This window comes from Sebastes fasciatus, chromosome 8 (assembly GCF_043250625.1).
Source record: "Sebastes fasciatus isolate fSebFas1 chromosome 8, fSebFas1.pri, whole genome shotgun sequence".
Taxonomy (NCBI): domain Eukaryota; kingdom Metazoa; phylum Chordata; class Actinopteri; order Perciformes; family Sebastidae; genus Sebastes; species Sebastes fasciatus.
The window spans coordinates 35,732,940-35,757,678 of record NC_133802.1 but is presented as its reverse complement, the minus strand read 5'-3'; the positions used below and the strand labels follow the sequence as shown (position 1 = coordinate 35,757,678).

Genomic DNA, 24,739 nt, shown 5'->3' with positions numbered 1-24,739 from the left:
TAGTTTCCACCAGCTACTTGATCCAACAGCTGATTACAGGATTTAACACCTCTCAGATGGAACCCGTTATTCTAAAGGACAATGAAGACAAGAGAAGAGGAATATGAGAGGACGCTTCATGTCTGAGTGTGTTTGTGTTTGTGTCTCTGTAGAAGTTGGAGGAGCGCTTCAGGATCAGCAGGAAGGAGCTGATCTCGTTTGAGTTCACCATCCTGGTCGCCCTGGAGATGGCGCTCTACCTGCCGGACAGCAAAGTCCTGCCTCACTACAGGAAGCTGGTGCAGCAGCAGCAGTCGTAGTCCTCCTGATGCCTGGCTCAGAGGCACTAAGACACTGGCTGTTCCTCCTCTCTGCTCACGATGCAGACACCAAAGTTGATCCACACTGTGACGGTAGTACGACAGCAGTGCCTGGCTCAACGGAACACAGCAGCCCACAGAGCAACACAGGCCTTCTGTCCTCCCTCAAACTCCAAAGTGACGACACACTGTGATCGACGGTTCAGCAGCGGGACCGATGCCTGGCTCAACAGCACTGTGAGAATCACTGAAGGTTCAAACTCACTTCTCTCTGAAAGGAAACAATGTTTTCTTTGTTCTGTGAGCTCGTAGCGGCGGCCTGTTACACGTAGCGACGGTCTGCTATGGAGAAATAACAGACCATAGAACGCCGTGATTGACCAATCAGATTTGAGTATTCAACCCAGCCGTGTAACAAGCGGGATAATGTACAGCGATCAGTCATTGTTGTGAAATAAACCCGACAGGACGACGCTGCACTGAGTTTAAGGTGATGGATTCAGCAGTGTGGTGACCTCAGTCTCCAGGACCTCCTTACAGATCTGGTCCTCTGGACTGGTTTCACTGGTTTCACTGGTCAGGTTCCTGTCTGGATTCATTGATGACGTCCAGCTGGCTGCTCCTATCAGTGAGACTCCCTCTCAGTCTCTGATATGGAGGGGAGGGTTTGCTGTAGCACACAGTGAGATGTTGAAGTGCCTTGCCTAAGGGCACCTGTGGTGTCTGTCCTTGGATCCAAGGATTCACTGGTTTCTTGCTCTGTTGTTGTCGTCCGTCCACCTCGTCCCTCCAGACTGCTGCTCCCTCTGGTGGTCACAGAGAAGCTGTGCATCCTTTAGAAACATGCTGTTTCCTCTTCCTGTTTACTCCTCTGAGGTCACATCAACACAGAGTCCCACTGCAGGACTCCATGTTCATTATGGTCTGTTCGAGCCTGTTCCAAAGGCTGCTCCACATGCAGCCTGCAGGATGCAGACTTCTTTTGTCCAAATTTGGGAGACGTTGAATCTTGAACTCGCCTGATGTCCCATAGCAGCAGCAGAGACGCGTTGGTCTGGTTGGTCTGGGAAATTTAAAAGAACAGACCAGAAATCAGTCACTACAGATGGTAGTTGATGGATTTAATATATCAGCATTATATTCTTTGGGACGGGAGGACTTTTTAAGGTGGACTGTGAAGACATTATTCCTGTTTGTTGGAGGGAGCCGGCTGTAGATGCAGACTGTTTGTTGGAGGGAGCTGGCTGTAGATGCAGACTGTTTGTTGGAGGGAGCCGGCTGTAGATGCAGACTGTTTGTTGGAGGGAGCCGGCTGTAGATGCAGACTGTTTGTTGGAGGGAGCCGGCTGTAGATGCAGACTGTTTGTTGGAGGGAGCCGGCTGTAGATGCAGACTGTTTGTTGGAGGGAGCCGGCTGTAGATGCAGACTGTTTGTTGGAGGGAGCCGGCTGTAACTGCAGACTGTTTGTTGGAGGGAGCCGGCTGTAGATGCAGACTGTTTGTTGGAGGGAGCCGGCTGTAGATGCAGACTGTTTGTTGGAGGGAGCCGGCTGTAGCTGCAGACTGTTTGTTGGAGGGAGCCGGCTGTAGATGCAGACTGTTTGTTGGAGGGAGCCGGCTGTAGATGCAGACTGTTTGTTGGAGGGAGCCGGCTGTAGCTGCAGACTGTTTGTTGGAGGGAGCCGGCTGTAGATGCAGACTGTTTGTTGGAGGGAGCCGGCTGTAGATGCAGACTGTTTGTTGGAGGGAGCCGGCTGTAGATGCAGACTGTGAAATATCAACCACCATAAAGACCTTTTATTTCTGTTCCTGAACTACGTTAGTAAATATGATTTATTCAGCATTTACTGCGTCATAAAGGGACAGATATTTAACCAAACAGAGGTTTGTCCATCAGGAATATATGATCTGTGTTATAAACAGTGGTTGCCGTGGTTACAGGCGGAGAGACTTCCTGTGGGCTCTCTCTGTTGTTTTTGCACTTTTTGGCCTTTTTGCTTCACAATCCTGAATCTTTATTTTACCGCTACGTAACGACGGCGATACTATTTTTCTACGTTAAATGTGTGAAGTTTGTTATTATATTATTGTATATTGAAAACTGACCGAGTCACTGAACTGTATTTATTGCTAATAATCCTCCAGATGAAGAATGAAACAGTCAGAGATGAGGATTTAAAACAGTGTTCTTCATCTGGAGGTTTCACATCAATCGTCTTCCACTGATGATGTTTCCTCTCGTGTGTTAAAGGAACTTTGGGCTCATCTGGAGTGTTGGAGCAGGAGGTCAGAGGTCAGAGGCCAAAGGCCTGTTTAAAGACGCGGACGCAATAAAGACGCGGACGGTTTAAAGAAGCGGACGGTTTAAAGAAGCGGACGGTTTAAAGACGCGGACGGTTTAAAGACGCGGACGGTTTAAAGACGCGGACGGTTTAAAGAAGCGGACGGTTTAAAGACGCGGACGCTTTAAAGACGCGGACGCTTTAAAGACGCGGACGCAATAAAGACGCGGACGGTTTAAAGAAGCGGACGGTTTAAAGACGCGGACGCTTTAAAGACGCGGACGCTTTAAAGACGCGGACGGTTTAAAGACGCGGACGCTTTAAAGAAGCGGACGGTTTAAAGACGCGGACGCTTTAAAGAAGCCGACGCTTTAAAGACGCGGACGATTTAAAGACGCGGACGGTTTAAAGACGCGGACGCTTTAAAGAAGCGGACGGTTTAAAGACGCGGACAGATTAAAGACGCAGAAAGATTAAAGACGCGGACGGTTTAAAGACGCGGACAGATTAAAGACGCGGACGGTTTAAAGACGCGGACAGATTAAAGACGCGGACGGTTTAAAGACGCGGACGGTTTAAAGACGCGGACAGATTAAAGACGCGGACGCTTTAAAGACGCGGACAGATTAAAGACGCGGACGGTTTAAAGACGCGGACAGATTAAAGACGCGGACGGTTTAAAGACGCGGACAGATTAAAGACGCGGACGCTTTAAAGACGCGGACAGATTAAAGACGCGGACGCTTTAAAGACGCGGACGCTTTAAAGACGCGAACGCTTTAAACACGCGGACGCTTTAAACACGCGGACGCTTTAAACACGCGGACGCATTAAAGACGGCGGTTTGGGTTGAAGTTTTTTCTCCTGCTCCAATTTGAAGTAGTGAATAAAAAGCAGATATATATTATATATTATAATAAACTGTTATCTTTGTGAAATACATGAAAAGAAAAAGTACATTTTGGCAATAAACAGCTGAAGAGCTGAAGAGCTTCCTTTGTTACTGAAATATGAAATACTAAAGAACTATGTTAAATATGAGACAGCACACGGTCTTCCAAAGTCGTCTTCTCTACATTAGAGATTTCTGATATTGATTCTATGCAGATTTTATTTTGACAGCTGACCTTCTTCCTCCTCTTCTTCCTCAGTGTGTTGACCTGTAATGTGCCTCTTTTATTTAAACCTCACATGTTGTGTTTGGTGTATTGTTTTGTATTGAATAATTATTATTTTATTCTGCTGTAAAGCTGTAAAGGGAAATATTAACCGAGTTCCATTTCTAATTGTTGTTTTCACATTTTAAGTTAAACTGATCAGTTTTTTATGGACAACGTTGACGAGCCAAGTACAGGCATCATATGAAGTTCATTTGTGGGAATATTATTTATGTATAAACAGAGTTTAGGGCCGTTAACTTGTGACCAGAGTAGTTGATTTATATATTTTGTACCGTGTTAGCAGAGTCTTATACTGACTACACTGTCAACAGCTGCTGTTACTGTGGAGTCCGTCACACTACAGGACACAAAACTGGAGGAGATTAATGGATGGAGATATTTATAAAACTATTTTGTAAAAGATAAAGACCATATACTGTTTTAACTGCCAATGTTCGATTCATGTCAAGTTTATTTTCATTAAAAATATGTTCATGACTTTCTGCTTCTGTTCTAATTCATTCTTTCACTTGAGACAGATGCTGTTTGTGTCCTTTAACCTCCAGAGTCCTTCCTCTTTCTGCTCTGTGCTCCAATAACCGTCGAGCAAGCTGGGAACCTCTTCCCCTTTTCTGTTGGGTTCCACTTAGTTCTGCTACGTTTGTTCAAAGGTAACATTACTTACTATTAGGGGTGTAACGATACGGTTTTACAACGATACGATACGTTTTCCATGGTTCCGATACGATTCAAGGAGGATATTTGGCTCATCTAGAGCGATACGATACGATTCAATGATTTGAAATCAATACTGTAACTTATTTCTGCCAAAGATTCAGTCAGTGTGACTGTGAAATAAATATGTGCTACTGGACAGAGCAGGTCAGGATTCCTCAAAGCTGTTCTTGTGAGGGAATCAGGGATAAATTAATTATGGATATAAACAAGTAAACAACGATTAATGGCAAATACATACAGCTTTTATTAGAAAATAATAAAAAGTGCAACTGCAGGACCTGCTGATTCAGTTCTCAAGATACAAGGCAGTACTTTACTATGACTTTTTTGCGACTTTTTTCGACATTTTATACTATGACCTTTTCTGACATACTATACTATGACTTTTTTTACGACTTTTTCTGACATACTTTACTATGACTTTTTTTACGACTTATTTCGTCGTACTATACCATGACTTTTTTTACAACTTTTTTACAACTTCTTTCGACATACTATACCATGACTTTTTAGAACTTTTCTTCTTTCGACATACTATACTATGACTTTTTTGCGACTTTTTTCGACATACTATGCTATGACTTTTTTGCGACTTTTTTCAACATACTACACTATGACTTTTTTGACAACTTTTTTTGACATACTATACTATGACTTTTTTGCGACTTTTTTCAACATACTACACTGACTTTTTTTACGACTTTTTCTGACATACTATACTATGACTTTTTTTAAAACTTTTTTACAACTTCTTTCGACATACTATACTATGACTTTTTGGCGACTTTTTTCGACATACTATGCTATGACTTTTTTAACAACTTTTTTCGACATATTATACTATTACTTTTTTTGACATACTATACCATGACTTTTTTTACGATTTTTTCGATTTTTACGATTTTTTTTGCGACTTTTTTTGACATACTATACTATGACTTTTTTAACAACTTCTTTTGACATACTATACTATGACTTTTTTAACAACTTTTTTTGACATACTATACTATGACTTTTTTGCGACTTTTTTCGACATACTATACTATGACTTTTTTGCGACTTTTTTCGACATACTATACTATGACTTTTTTTACAACTTTTTTCGTCATACTTTACTATGACTTTTTTTTACATACTATACCATGACTTTTTTTACGACTTTTTTCGACATATTATACTATGACCTTTTTTTACATACTATACCATGACTTTTTTTACGACTTATTTCGATATACTATATTATGACTTTTTTGCGACTTTTTTTGACATACTATACTATGACTTTTTTAACAACTTCTTTTGACATACTATACTATGACTTTTTTAACAACTTTTTTTGACATATTATACTACGACTTTTTTCGACATACTATACTATGACTTTTTTTGACATACTATACCATGACTTTTTTTACGACTTATTTCGACATGCTATACTATGACTTTTTTGAGACTTTTTTTGACATACTATACTATGACTTTAAGAACTTTTTTTGACATACTATACTATGACTTTTTTTGACATACTATACCATGACTTTTTTTACGACTTATTTCGTCATACTTTACTATGACTTTTTTCGACATACTATACTATGACTTTTTTGCGACTTTTTTCGACATACTATACTATGACTTTTTTTACAACTTTTTTCGTCATACTTTACTATGACTTTTTTTTACATACTATACCATGACTTTTTTTACGACTTTTTTCGACATATTATACTATGACCTTTTTTTACATACTATACCATGACTTTTTTTACGACTTATTTCGATATACTATATTATGACTTTTTTGCGACTTTTTTTGACATACTATACTATGACTTTTTTAACAACTTCTTTTGACATACTATACTATGACTTTTTTAACAACTTTTTTTGACATATTATACTATGACTTTTTTCGACATACTATACTATGACTTTTTTTGACATACTATACCATGACTTTTTTTACGACTTATTTCGACATGCTATACTATGACTTTTTTGCGACTTTTTTTGACATACTATACTATGACTTTAAGAACTTTTTTTGACATACTATACTATGACTTTTTTTGACATACTATACCATGACTTTTTTTACGACTTATTTCGTCATACTTTACTATGACTTTTTTGCGACTTTTTTTGACATACTATACTATGACTTTTTTGTGACTTTTTTCAACATACTACACTATGACTTTTTTAACGACTTTTTTCGACATACTATACTATGACTTTTTTTGACATACTATACCATGACTTTTTTTACGACTTATTTCGTCATACTATACTATGACTTTTTTTACGACTTATTTCGACATACTATACTATGACTTTTTTGTGACTTTTTTCAACATACTACACTATGACTTTTTTAACGACTTTTTTCGACATATTATACTATGACTTTTTTCGACATACTATACTATGACTTTTTTTGACATACTATACCATGACTTTTTTTACGACTTATTTCGACATACTATACTATGACTTTTTTGCGACTTTTTTTGACATACTATACTATGACTTTTTTAAGAACTTTTTTTGACATACTATACTAAGACTTTTTTAACAACTTTTTTTGACATACTATACTATGACTTTTTTTGACATACTATACCATGACTTTTTTTACGACTTATTTCGTCATACTTTACTATGACTATTTTTACGACTTATTTCGTCATACTATACTATGACTTTTTTAACAACTTTTTTTGACATACTATACTATGACTTTTTTAACAACTTTTTTTGACATACTATACTATGACTTTTTTAACAACTTTTTTTGACATACTATACTATGACTTTTTTAACAACTTTTTTTGACATACTATACTATGACTTTTTTTGACATACTATACCATGATTTTTTTTGCGACTTATTTCGTCATACTTTACTATGACTTTTTTGCGACTTTTTCTGACATACTATACTATGACTTTTTTAACAACTTTTTTTCGACATTTTATACTATGACTTTTTCTGACATACTATACTATGACTTTTTTTACGACTTTTTCTGACATACTTTACTACGACTTTTTTCGATATACTATACTATAACTTTTTTTACAACTTTTTTCGTCATACTTTACTATGACTTTTTTTTACATACTATACCATGACTTTTTTTACGACTATTTTCGACATATTATACTATGACTTTTTTTTACATACTATACCATGACTTTTTTTACGATTTTTTCGGACATACTATACTATGACTTTTTTTGACATACTATACCATGACTTTTTTAACGACTTATTTCGATATACTATATTATGACTTTTTTGCGACTTTTTTTGACATACTATACTATGACTTTTTTACCAACTTCTTTTGACATACTATACTATGACTTTTTTAACAACTTTTTTTGACATACTATACTATGACTTTTTGCGACTTTTTTCGACATACTATACTATGACTTTTTTTACAACTTTTTTCGTCATACTTTACTATGACTTTTTTTTACATACTATACCATGACTTTTTTTACGACTTTTTTCGACATATTATACTATGACTTTTTTTTACATACTATACCATGACTTTTTTTACGACTTATTTCGATATACTATATTATGACTTTTTTGCGACTTTTTTTGACATACTATACTATGACTTTTTTAACAACTTCTTTTGACATACTATACTATGACTTTTTTAACAACTTTTTTTGACATATTATACTATGACTTTTTTCGACATACTATACTATGACTTTTTTTGACATACTATACCATGACTTTTTTTACGACTTATTTCGACATACTATACTATGACTTTTTTGCGACTTTTTTTGACATACTATACTATGACTTTTTTAACAACTTTTTTTGACATACTATACTATGACTTTTTTTGACATACTATACCATGACTTTTTTTACGACTTATTTCGTCATACTTTACTATGACTTTTTTGCGACTTTTTTTGACATACTATACTATGACTTTTTTGTGACTTTTTTCAACATACTACACTATGACTTTTTTAACGACTTTTTTCGACATACTATACTATGACTTTTTTTGACATACTATACCATGACTTTTTTTACGACTTATTTCGTCATACTATACTATGACTTTTTTTACGACTTATTTCGACATACTATACTATGACTTTTTTGTGACTTTTTTCAACATACTACACTATGACTTTTTTAACGACTTTTTTCGACATATTATACTATGACTTTTTTCGACATACTATACTATGACTTTTTTTGACATACTATACCATGACTTTTTTTACGACTTATTTCGACATACTATACTATGACTTTTTTGCGACTTTTTTTGACATACTATACTATGACTTTTTTAAGAACTTTTTTTGACATACTATACTAAGACTTTTTTAACAACTTTTTTTGACATACTATACTATGACTTTTTTTGACATACTATACCATGACTTTTTTTACGACTTATTTCGTCATACTTTACTATGACTATTTTTACGACTTATTTCGTCATACTATACTATGACTTTTTTAACAACTTTTTTTGACATACTATACTATGACTTTTTTAACAACTTTTTTTGACATACTATACTATGACTTTTTTAACAACTTTTTTTGACATACTATACTATGACTTTTTTAACAACTTTTTTTGACATACTATACTATGACTTTTTTTGACATACTATACCATGACTTTTTTTACGACTTATTTCGTCATACTTTACTATGACTTTTTTGCGACTTTTTCTGACATACTATACTATGACTTTTTTAACAACTTTTTTTCGACATTTTATACTATGACTTTTTCTGACATACTATACTATGACTTTTTTTACGACTTTTTCTGACATACTTTACTACGACTTTTTTCGATATACTATACTATAACTTTTTTTACAACTTTTTTCGTCATACTTTACTATGACTTTTTTTTACATACTATACCATGACTTTTTTTACGACTATTTTCGACATATTATACTATGACTTTTTTTTACATACTATACCATGACTTTTTTGCGACTTTTTTCGACATACTTTACTATGACTTTTTTAAAAACTTTTTTCGACATATTATACTATGACTTTTTTTTACATACTATACCATGACTTTTTTTACGATTTTTTCGGACATACTATACTATGACTTTTTTTGACATACTATACCATGACTTTTTTAACGACTTATTTCGATATACTATATTATGACTTTTTTGCGACTTTTTTTGACATACTATACTATGACTTTTTTAACAACTTCTTTTGACATACTATACTATGACTTTTTTAACAACTTTTTTTGACATACTATACTATGACTTTTTTGCGACTTTTTTCGACATACTATACTATGACTTTTTTTACAACTTTTTTCGTCATACTTTACTATGACTTTTTTTTACATACTATACCATGACTTTTTTTACGACTTTTTTCGACATATTATACTTTGACTTTTTTTTACATACTATACCATGACTTTTTTGCGACTTTTTTCGACATACTTTACTATGACTTTTTTAAAAACTTTTTTCGTCATACTTTACTATGACTTTTTTAAAAACTTTTTTCGACATATTATACTATGACTTTTTTTTACATACTATACCATGACTTTTTTTACGATTTTTTCTGACATACTATACTATGACTTTTTTTGACATACTATACCATGACAATTTTTACGACTTATTTCATCATACTTTACTATGACTTTTTTCGACATACTATACTATGACTTTTTTTACAACTTTTTTCGTCATACTTTACTATGACTTTTTTTTACATACTATACCATGACTTTTTTTACGACTTTTTTCGACATATTATACTATGACTTTTTTTTATATACTATACCATGACTTTTTTTACGACTTATTTCGATATACTATATTAGGACTTTTTTTCAACTTTTTTTGACATACTATACTATGACTTTTTTAACAACTTCTTTTGACATACTATACTATGACTTTTTTAACAACTTTTTTTGACATACTATACTATGACTTTTTTGCGACTTTTTTCGACATACTATACTGTGACATTTTTACGACTTTTTTCGACATACTATACTGACTTTTTTTACGACTTTTTTACAACTTTTTAAGACATACTGTACTATGTCTTTATTACAACTTTTTTCGACATTTTATACTATGACTTTTTTTATGACTTTTTTTGACATACTATACCATTACTTTTTTTACAAATTTTTTACAACTTCTTTCGACATACTATACTGTGACTTTTTTTACGACTTTTTTATAACTTTTTACGACATACTGTACTATGTCTTTATTACAACTTCTTTCGACATACTATACTATGACTTTTTTTATAACTTTTTTTGACATACTATACCATGACTTTTTTTACGACTTTTTCTGACATACTATACTATGACTTTTTTTAAAACTTTTTTACATCTTCTTTCGACATACTATACTATGACTTTTTTTACAACTTTTTTCGTCATACTTTACTATGACTTTTTTAACAACTTTTTTCAACATATTATACTATTACTTTTTTTGACATACTATACCATGACTTTTTTTACGACTTATTTCGATATACTATACTATGACTTTTTTGCGACTTTTTTCGACATACTATACTATGACTTTTTTTACGACTTTTTCTGACATACTATACTATGACTTTTTTTAAAACTTTTTTACAACTTCTTTCGACATACTATACTATGACTTTTTTTACAACTTTTTTCGTCATACTTTACTATGACTTTTTTTACAACTTTTTTCAACATATTATACTATTACTTTTTTTGACATACTATACCATGACTTTTTTTACGACTTATTTCGATATACTATACTATGACTTTTTTGCGACTTTTTTCGACATACTATACTATGACTTTTTTTAAAACTTTTTTACAACTTCTTTTGACATACTATACTATGACTTTTTGGCGACTTTTTTCGACATACTATGCTATGACTTTTTTAACAACTTTTTTCGACATATTATACTATTACTTTTTTTGACATACTATACTATGACTTTTTTTACGATTTTTTCTGACATACTATACTATGACTTTTTTTGACATACTATACCATGACAATTTTTACGACTTATTTCGATATACTATATTATGACTTTTTTGCGACTTTTTTTGACATCCTATACTATGACTTTTTTAACAACTTCTTTTGACATACTATACTATGACTTTTTTAACAACTTTTTTTTACATACTATACCATGACTTTTTTGCGACTTTTTTCGACATACTTTACTATGACTTTTTTAAAAACTTTTTTCGTCATACTTTACTATGACTTTTTTAAAAACTTTTTTCGACATATTATACTATTACTTTTTTTGACATACTATACCATGACTTTTTTTACGATTTTTTCTGACATACTATACTATGACTTTTTTTGACATACTATACCATGACAATTTTTACGACTTATTTCATCATACTTTACTATGACTTTTTTCGACATACTATACCATGACTTTTTTTACGACTTTTTTCGACATATTATACTATGACTTTTTTTTACATACTATACCATGACTTTTTTTACGACTTATTTCGATATACTATATTATGACTTTTTTGCGACTTTTTTTGACATACTATACTATGACTTTTTTAACAACTTCTTTTGACATACTATACTATGACTTTTTTAACAACTTCTTTTGACATACTATACTATGACTTTTTTAACAACTTCTTTTGACATACTATACTATGACTTTTTTAACAACTTTTTTTGACATACTATACCATTACTTTTTTTACAAATTTTTTACAACTTCTTTCGACATACTATACTGTGACTTTTTTTACGACTTTTTTATAACTTTTTACGACATACTGTACTATGTCTTTATTACAACTTCTTTCGACATACTATACTATGACTTTTTTTATAACTTTTTTTGACATACTATACCATGACTTTTTTTACGACTTATTTCGATATACTATACTATGACTTTTTTTCGACTTTTTTCGACATACTATACTATGACTTTTTTTACGACTTTTTCTGACATACTATACTATGACTTTTTTTAAAACTTTTTTACAACTTCTTTCGACATACTATACTATGACTTTTTTAACAACTTCTTTTGACATACTATACTATGACTTTTTTAACAACTTTTTTTGACATACTATACTATGACTTTTTTGCGACTTTTTTCGACATACTATACTGTGACATTTTTACGACTTTTTTCGACATACTATACTGACTTTTTTTACGACTTTTTTACAACTTTTTAAGACATACTGTACTATGTCTTTATTACAACTTTTTTCGACATTTTATACTATGACTTTTTTTATGACTTTTTTTGACATACTATACCATAACTTTTTTTACAAATTTTTTACAACTTCTTTCGACATACTATACTGTGACTTTTTTTACGACTTTTTTATAACTTTTTACGACATACTGTACTATGTCTTTATTACAACTTCTTTCGACATACTATACTATGACTTTTTTTATAACTTTTTTTGACATACTATACCATGACTTTTTTGCGACTTTTTTCGACATACTATACTATGACTTTTTTTACGACTTTTTCTGACATACTATACTATGACTTTTTTTAAAACTTTTTTACAACTTCTTTCGACATACTATACTATGACTTTTTTTACAACTTTTTTCGTCATACTTTACTATGACTTTTTTAACAACTTTTTTCGACATATTATACTATTACTTTTTTTGACATACTATACCATGACTTTTTTTACGACTTATTTCGATATACTATACTATGACTTTTTGGCGACTTTTTTCGACATACTATGCTATGACTTTTTTAACAACTTTTTTCGACATATTATACTATTACTTTTTTTGACATACTATACCATGACTTTTTTTACGATTTTTTCTGACATACTATACTATGACTTTTTTTGACATACTATACCATGACAATTTTTACGACTTATTTCGATATACTATATTATGACTTTTTTGCGACTTTTTTTGACATACTATACTATGACTTTTTTAACAACTTCTTTTGACATACTATACTATGACTTTTTTAACAACTTCTTTTGACATACTATACTATGACTTTTTTAACAACTTTTTTTGACATACTATACTATGACTTTTTTGCGACTTTTTTCGACATACTATACTATGACTTTTTTTACAACTTTTTTCGTCATACTTTACTATGACTTTTTTCGACATACTATACTATGACTTTTTTGCGACTTTTTTCGACATACTATACTATGACTTTTTTTACAACTTTTTTCATCATACTTTACTATGACTTTTTTTTACATACTATACCATGACTTTTTTTACGACTTTTTTCGACATATTATACTATGACTTTTTTTTACATACTATACCATGACTTTTTTTACGACTTATTTCGATATACTATATTATGACTTTTTTGCGACTTTTTTTGACATACTATACTATGACTTTTTTAACAACTTCTTTTGACATACTATACTATGACTTTTTTGCGACTTTTTTTGACATACTATACTATGACTTTTTTTGACATACTATACCATGACTTTTTTTCCAACTTTTTTCGACATACTATACCGTGACTTTTTTTGACATACTATACCATGACTTTTTTTACGACTTATTTCGACATACTATACTATGACTTTTTTGCGACTTTTTTTGACATACTATACTATGACTTTTTTAAGAACTTTTTTTGACATACTATACTAAGACTTTTTTAACAACTTTTTTTGACATACTATACTATGACTTTTTTTGACATGCTATACCATGACTTTTTTTACGACTTATTTCGTCATACTTTACTATGACTTTTTTGCGACTTTTTTTGACATACTATACTGTGACTTTTTTGTGACTTTTTTCAACATACTACACTATGACTTTTTTAACGACTTTTTTCGACATACTATACTATGACTTTTTTTGACATACTATACCATGACTTTTTTTACGACTTATTTCGTCATACTATACTATGACTTTTTTTACGACTTATTTCGACATACTATACTATGACTTTTTTGTGACTTTTTTCAACATACTACACTATGACTTTTTTAACGACTTTTTTCGACATATTATACTATGACTTTTTTCGACATACTATACTATGACTTTTTTTGACATACTATACCATGACTTTTTTTACGACTTATTTCGACATACTATACTATGACTTTTTTGCGACTTTTTTTGACATACTATACTATGACTTTTTTAACAACTTTTTTTGACATACTATACTAAGACTTTTTTAACAACTTTTTTTGACATACTATACTATGACTTTTTTTGACATACTATACCATGACTTTTTTTACGACTTATTTCGTCATACTTTACTATGACTATTTTTACGACTTATTTCGTCATACTATACTATGACTTTTTTAACAACTTTTTTTGACATACTATACTATGACTTTTTTAACAACTTTTTTTGACATACTATACTATGACTTTTTTTACGACTTATTTCGTCATACTTTACTATGACTTTTTTGCGACTTTTTCTGACATACTATACTATGACTTTTTTTACGACTTTTTTACAACTTCTTTCGACATACTATACTGTGACTTTTTTTACGACTTTTTTATAACTTTTTACGACATACTGTACTATGTCTTTATTACAACTTCTTTCGACATACTATACTATGACTTTTTTTATAACTTTTTTTGACATACTATACCATGACTTTTTTTACGACTTTTTCTGACATACTATACTATGACTTTTTTTAAAACTTTTTTACATCTTCTTTCGACATACTATACTATGACTTTTTTTACAACTTTTTTCGTCATACTTTACTATGACTTTTTTAACAACTTTTTTCAACATATTATACTATTACTTTTTTTGACATACTATACCATGACTTTTTTTACGACTTATTTCGATATACTATACTATGACTTTTTTGCGACTTTTTTCGACATACTATACTATGACTTTTTTTACGACTTTTTCTGACATACTATACTATGACTTTTTTTAAAACTTTTTTACAACTTCTTTCGACATACTATACTATGACTTTTTTTACAACTTTTTTCGTCATACTTTACTATGACTTTTTTTACAACTTTTTTCAACATATTATACTATTACTTTTTTTGACATACTATACCATGACTTTTTTTACGACTTATTTCGATATACTATACTATGACTTTTTTGCGACTTTTTTCGACATACTATACTATGACTTTTTTTAAAACTTTTTTACAACTTCTTTTGACATACTATACTATGACTTTTTGGCGACTTTTTTCGACATACTATGCTATGACTTTTTTAACAACTTTTTTCGACATATTATACTATTACTTTTTTTGACATACTATACTATGACTTTTTTTACGATTTTTTCTGACATACTATACTATGACTTTTTTTGACATACTATACCATGACAATTTTTACGACTTATTTCGATATACTATATTATGACTTTTTTGCGACTTTTTTTGACATCCTATACTATGACTTTTTTAACAACTTCTTTTGACATACTATACTATGACTTTTTTAACAACTTTTTTTTACATACTATACCATGACTTTTTTGCGACTTTTTTCGACATACTTTACTATGACTTTTTTAAAAACTTTTTTCGTCATACTTTACTATGACTTTTTTAAAAACTTTTTTCGACATATTATACTATTACTTTTTTTGACATACTATACCATGACTTTTTTTACGATTTTTTCTGACATACTATACTATGACTTTTTTTGACATACTATACCATGACAATTTTTACGACTTATTTCATCATACTTTACTATGACTTTTTTCGACATACTATACCATGACTTTTTTTACGACTTTTTTCGACATATTATACTATGACTTTTTTTTACATACTATACCATGACTTTTTTTACGACTTATTTCGATATACTATATTATGACTTTTTTGCGACTTTTTTTGACATACTATACTATGACTTTTTTAACAACTTCTTTTGACATACTATACTATGACTTTTTTAACAACTTCTTTTGACATACTATACTATGACTTTTTTAACAACTTCTTTTGACATACTATACTATGACTTTTTTAACAACTTTTTTTGACATACTATACCATTACTTTTTTTACAAATTTTTTACAACTTCTTTCGACATACTATACTGTGACTTTTTTTACGACTTTTTTATAACTTTTTACGACATACTGTACTATGTCTTTATTACAACTTCTTTCGACATACTATACTATGACTTTTTTTATAACTTTTTTTGACATACTATACCATGACTTTTTTTACGACTTATTTCGATATACTATACTATGACTTTTTTTCGACTTTTTTCGACATACTATACTATGACTTTTTTTACGACTTTTTCTGACATACTATACTATGACTTTTTTTAAAACTTTTTTACAACTTCTTTCGACATACTATACTATGACTTTTTTAACAACTTCTTTTGACATACTATACTATGACTTTTTTAACAACTTTTTTTGACATACTATACTATGACTTTTTTGCGACTTTTTTCGACATACTATACTGTGACATTTTTACGACTTTTTTCGACATACTATACTGACTTTTTTTACGACTTTTTTACAACTTTTTAAGACATACTGTACTATGTCTTTATTACAACTTTTTTCGACATTTTATACTATGACTTTTTTTATGACTTTTTTTGACATACTATACCATAACTTTTTTTACAAATTTTTTACAACTTCTTTCGACATACTATACTGTGACTTTTTTTACGACTTTTTTATAACTTTTTACGACATACTGTACTATGTCTTTATTACAACTTCTTTCGACATACTATACTATGACTTTTTTTATAACTTTTTTTGACATACTATACCATGACTTTTTTGCGACTTTTTTCGACATACTATACTATGACTTTTTTTACGACTTTTTCTGACATACTATACTATGACTTTTTTTAAAACTTTTTTACAACTTCTTTCGACATACTATACTATGACTTTTTTTACAACTTTTTTCGTCATACTTTACTATGACTTTTTTAACAACTTTTTTCGACATATTATACTATTACTTTTTTTGACATACTATACCATGACTTTTTTTACGACTTATTTCGATATACTATACTATGACTTTTTGGCGACTTTTTTCGACATACTATGCTATGACTTTTTTAACAACTTTTTTCGACATATTATACTATTACTTTTTTTGACATACTATACCATGACTTTTTTTACGATTTTTTCTGACATACTATACTATGACTTTTTTTGACATACTATACCATGACAATTTTTACGACTTATTTCGATATACTATATTATGACTTTTTTGCGACTTTTTTTGACATACTATACTATGACTTTTTTAACAACTTCTTTTGACATACTATACTATGACTTTTTTAACAACTTCTTTTGACATACTATACTATGACTTTTTTAACAACTTTTTTTGACATACTATACTATGACTTTTTTGCGACTTTTTTCGACATACTATACTATGACTTTTTTTACAACTTTTTTCGTCATACTTTACTATGACTTTTTTCGACATACTATACTATGACTTTTTTGCGACTTTTTTCGACATACTATACTATGACTTTTTTTACAACTTTTTTCATCATACTTTACTATGACTTTTTTTTACATACTATACCATGACTTTTTTTACGACTTTTTTCGACATATTATACTATGACTTTTTTTTACATACTATACCATGACTTTTTTTACGACTTATTTCGATATACTATATTATGACTTTTTTGCGACTTTTTTTGACATACTATACTATGACTTTTTTAACAACTTCTTTTGACATACTATACTATGACTTTTTTGCGACTTTTTTTGACATACTATACTATGACTTTTTTTGACATACTATACCATGACTTTTTTTCCAACTTTTTTCGACATACTATACCGTGACTTTTTTTGACATACTATACCATGACTTTTTTTACGACTTATTTCGACATACTATACTATGACTTTTTTGCGACTTTTTTTGACATACTATACTATGACTTTTTTAAGAACTTTTTTTGACATACTATACTAAGACTTTTTTAACAACTTTTTTTGACATACTATACTATGACTTTTTTTGACATGCTATACCATGACTTTTTTTACGACTTATTTCGTCATACTTTACTATGACTTTTTTGCGACTTTTTTTGACATACTATACTGTGACTTTTTTGTGACTTTTTTCAACATACTACACTATGACTTTTTTAACGACTTTTTTCGACATACTATACTATGACTTTTTTTGACATACTATACCATGACTTTTTTTACGACTTATTTCGTCATACTATACTATGACTTTTTTTACGACTTATTTCGACATACTATACTATGACTTTTTTGTGACTTTTTTCAACATACTACACTATGACTTTTTTAACGACTTTTTTCGACATATTATACTATGACTTTTTTCGACATACTATACTATGACTTTTTTTGACATACTATACCATGACTTTTTTTACGACTTATTTCGACATACTATACTATGACTTTTTTGCGACTTTTTTTGACATACTATACTATGACTTTTTTAACAACTTTTTTTGACATACTATACTAAGACTTTTTTAACAACTTTTTTTGACATACTATACTATGACTTTTTTTGACATACTATACCATGACTTTTTTTACGACTTATTTCGTCATACTTTACTATGACTATTTTTACGACTTATTTCGTCATACTATACTATGACTTTTTTAACAACTTTTTTTGACATACTATACTATGACTTTTTTAACAACTTTTTTTGACATACTATACTATGACTTTTTTTACGACTTATTTCGTCATACTTTACTATGACTTTTTTGCGACTTTTTCTGACATACTATACTATGACTTTTTTTACGACTTTTTCTGACATACTATACTATGACTTTTTTTGACATACTATACCATGACTATTTTTACGACTTATTTCGTCATACTATACTATGACTTTTTTAACGACTTTTTTCGACATATTATACTATGACTTTTTTCGACATACTATACTATGACTTTTTTTACGACTTATTTCGACATTTTATACTATGACTTTTTTGCGACTTTTTTTGACATACTATACTATGACTTTTTTAACAACTTTTTTCGACATACTATACTATGACTTTTTTTGACATACTATACCATGACTTTTTTTACGACTTATTTCGTCATACTTTACTATGACTTTTTTGCGACTTTTTTTGACATACTATACTATGACTTTTTTGTGACTTTTTTCAACATACTACACTATGACTTTTTTAACGACTTTTTTCGACATACTATACTATGACTTTTTTTGACATACTATAACATGACTTTTTTTACGACTTATTTCGTCATACTATACTATGACTTTTTTTACGACTTATTTCGACATACTATACTATGACTTTTTTGTGACTTTTTTCGACATATTATACTATGACTTTTTTCGACATACTATACTATGACTTTTTTTGACATACTATACCATGACTTTTTTTACGACTTATTTCGACATACTATACTATGACTTTTTTGCGACTTTTTTTGACATACTATACTATGACTTTTTTAAGAACTTTTTTTGACATACTATACTAAGACTTTTTTAACAACTTTTTTTGACATACTATACTATGACTTTTTTTGACATACTATACCATGACTTTTTTTACGACTTATTTCGTCATACTTTACTATGACTATTTTTACGACTTATTTCGTCATACAATACTATGACTTTTTTAACGACTTTTTTCGACATATTATACTATGACTTTTTTCGACATACTATACTATGACTTTTTTGTGACTTTTTTCAACATACTACACTATGACTTTTTTAACGACTTTTTTCGACATATTATACTATGACTTTTTTCGACATACTATACTATGACTTTTTTTGACATACTATACCATGACTTTTTTTACGACTTATTTCGACATACTATACTATGACTTTTTTGCGACTTTTTTTGACATACTATACTATGACTTTTTTAACAACTTTTTTTGACATACTATACTAAGACTTTTTTAACAACTTTTTTTGACATACTATACTATGACTTTTTTTGACATACTATACCATGACTTTTTTTACGACTTATTTCGTCATACTTTACTATGACTATTTTTACGACTTATTTCGTCATACTATACTATGACTTTTTTAACGACTTTTTTCGACATATTATACTATGACTTTTTTCGACATACTATACTATGACTTTTTTACGACTTTTTTTCTAACTTTTTTGGACATACTGTACTATGACTTTTTTTACGACTTTTTTTGACATACTATACTGTGACTTTTTTCTGACATTTTTCGACATACCATACTATGACTTTTTTTGACATACTATACCATGACTTTTTTTACGACTTATTTCGTCATACTTTACTATGACTTTTTTGCGACTTTTTCTGACATACTATACTATGACTTTTTTTACGACTTTTTCTGACATACTATACTATGAATTTTTTTTACGACTTTTTTCGACATATTATACTATGACTATTTTTTACATACTATACCATGACTTTTTTTACAACTTTTTTACAACTTCTTTCGACATACTATACTATGACTTTTTTTGACATACTATACCATGACTTTTTTTGACATACTATACCATGACTTTTTTTACGACTTATTTCGTCATACTTTACTATGACTATTTTTACGACTTATTTCGTCATACTATACTATGACTTTTTTAACGACTTTTTTCGACATATTATACTATGACTTTTTTCGACATACTATACTATGACTTTTTTGTGACTTTTTTCAACATACTACACTATGACTTTTTTAACGACTTTTTTCGACATATTATACTATGACTTTTTTCGACATACTATACTATGACTTTTTTTTACATACTATACCATGACTTTTTTGCGACTTTTTCGACATACTTTACTATGACTTTTTTAAAAACTTTTTTCGTCATACTTTACTATGACTTTTTTAAAAACTTTTTTCGACATATTATACTATTACTTTTTTTGACATACTATACCATGACAATTTTTACGACTTATTTCATCATACTTTACTATGACTTTTTTCGACATACTATACCATGACTTTTTTTACGACTTTTTTCGACATATTATACTATGACTTTTTTTTACATACTATACCATGACTTTTTTTACGACTTATTTCGATATACTATATTATGACTTTTTTGCGACTTTTTTTGACATACTATACTATGACTTTTTTAACAACTTCTTTTGACATACTATACTATGACTTTTTTAACAACTTCTTTTGACATACTATACTATGACTTTTTTAACAACTTCTTTTGACATACTATACTATGACTTTTTTAACAACTTTTTTTGACATACTATACCATTACTTTTTTTACAAATTTTTTACAACTTCTTTCGACATACTATACTGTGACTTTTTTTACGACTTTTTTATAACTTTTTACGACATACTGTACTATGTCTTTATTACAACTTCTTTCGACATACTATACTATGACTTTTTTTATAACTTTTTTTGACATACTATACCATGACTTTTTTTACGACTTATTTCGATATACTATACTATGACTTTTTTTCGACTTTTTTCGACATACTATACTATGACTTTTTTTACGACTTTTTCTGACATACTATACTATGACTTTTTTTAAAACTTTTTTACAACTTCTTTCGACATACTATACTATGACTTTTTTAACAACTTCTTTTGACATACTATACTATGACTTTTTTAACAACTTTTTTTGACATACTATACTATGACTTTTTTGCGACTTTTTTCGACATACTATACTGTGACATTTTTACGACTTTTTTCGACATAGTATACTGACTTTTTTTACGACTTTTTTACAACTTTTTAAGACATACTGTACTATGTCTTTATTACAACTTTTTTCGACATTTTATACTATGACTTTTTTTATGACTTTTTTTGACATACTATACCATTACTTTTTTTACAAATTTTTTACAACTTCTTTCGACATACTATACTGTGACTTTTTTTACGACTTTTTTATAACTTTTTACGACATACTGTACTATGTCTTTATTACAACTTCTTTCGACATACTATACTATGACTTTTTTTATAACTTTTTTTGACATACTATACCATGACTTTTTTGCGACTTTTTTCGACATACTATACTATGACTTTTTTTACGACTTTTTCTGACATACTATACTATGACTTTTTTTAAAACTTTTTTACAACTTCTTTCGACATACTATACTATGACTTTTTTTACAACTTTTTTCGTCATACTTTACTATGACTTTTTTAACAACTTTTTTCGACATATTATACTATTACTTTTTTTGACATACTATACCATGACTTTTTTTAACGACTTATTTCGATATACTATACTATGACTTTTTTGCGACTTTTTTCGACATACTATACTATGACTTTTTTTACGACTTTTTCTGACATACTATACTATGACTTTTTTTAAAACTTTTTTACAACTTCTTTCGACATACTATACTATGACTTTTTGGCGACTTTTTTCGACATACTATGCTATGACTTTTTTAACAACTTTTTTCGACATATTATACTATTACTTTTTTTGACATACTATACCATGACTTTTTTTAAGATTTTTTCTGACATACTATACTATGACTTTTTTTGACATACTATACCATGACAATTTTTACGACTTATTTCGATATACTATATTATGACTTTTTTGCGACTTTTTTTGACATACTATACTATGACTTTTTTAACAACTTTTTTCGACATATTATACTATTACTTTTTTTGACATACTATACCATGACTTTTTTTACGATTTTTTCTGACATACTATACTATGACTTTTTTTGACATACTATACCATGACAATTTTTACGACTTATTTCGATATACTATATTATGACTTTTTTGCGACTTTTTTTGACATCCTATACTATGACTTTTTTAACAACTTCTTTTGACATACTATACTATGACTTTTTTAACAACTTTTTTTTACATACTATACCATGACTTTTTTGCGACTTTTTTCGACATACTTTACTATGACTTTTTTAAAAACTTTTTTCGTCATACTTTACTATGACTTTTTTAAAAACTTTTTTCGACATATTATACTATTACTTTTTTTGACATACTATACCATGACTTTTTTTACGATTTTTTCTGACATACTATACTATGACTTTTTTTGACATACTATACCATGACAATTTTTACGACTTATTTCATCATACTTTACTATGACTTTTTTCGACATACTATACCATGACTTTTTTTACGACTTTTTTCGACATATTATACTATGACTTTTTTTTACATACTATACCATGACTTTTTTTACGACTTATTTCGATATACTATATTATGACTTTTTTGCGACTTTTTTTGACATACTATACTATGACTTTTTTAACAACTTCTTTTGACATACTATACTATGACTTTTTTAACAACTTCTTTTGACATACTATACTATGACTTTTTTAACAACTTCTTTTGACATACTATACTATGACTTTTTTAACAACTTTTTTTGACATACTATACCATTACTTTTTTTACAAATTTTTTACAACTTCTTTCGACATACTATACTGTGACTTTTTTTACGACTTTTTTATAACTTTTTACGACATACTGTACTATGTCTTTATTACAACTTCTTTCGACATACTATACTATGACTTTTTTTATAACTTTTTTTGACATACTATACCATGACTTTTTTTACGACTTATTTCGATATACTATACTATGACTTTTTTTCGACTTTTTTCGACATACTATACTATGACTTTTTTTACGACTTTTTCTGACATACTATACTATGACTTTTTTTAAAACTTTTTTACAACTTCTTTCGACATACTATACTATGACTTTTTTAACAACTTCTTTTGACATACTATACTATGACTTTTTTAACAACTTTTTTTGACATACTATACTATGACTTTTTTGCGACTTTTTTCGACATACTATACTGTGACATTTTTACGACTTTTTTCGACATAGTATACTGACTTTTTTTACGACTTTTTTACAACTTTTTAAGACATACTGTACTATGTCTTTATTACAACTTTTTTCGACATTTTATACTATGACTTTTTTTATGACTTTTTTTGACATACTATACCATTACTTTTTTTACAAATTTTTTACAACTTCTTTCGACA

General features: G+C 29.3%; 1 protein-coding gene across 1 annotated transcript in view; it reads left to right on the top strand.

Annotated features, from left to right (window-relative positions):
• LOC141773330 (CDK5 and ABL1 enzyme substrate 2-like) overlaps positions 1-2,865 on the top strand; it is a 33,197-nt gene extending 30,332 nt beyond the window's left edge. The window contains exons 11-12 of the mRNA XM_074645237.1: positions 153-1,524; positions 2,066-2,865. Of these exons, the coding sequence (XP_074501338.1) occupies positions 153-299 (147 nt within the window). The 3' untranslated portion in view covers positions 300-1,524; positions 2,066-2,865. The remainder of the gene's footprint in view (positions 1-152; positions 1,525-2,065) is intronic.
• The last annotated feature ends 21,874 nt before the right edge of the window (positions 2,866-24,739 follow it).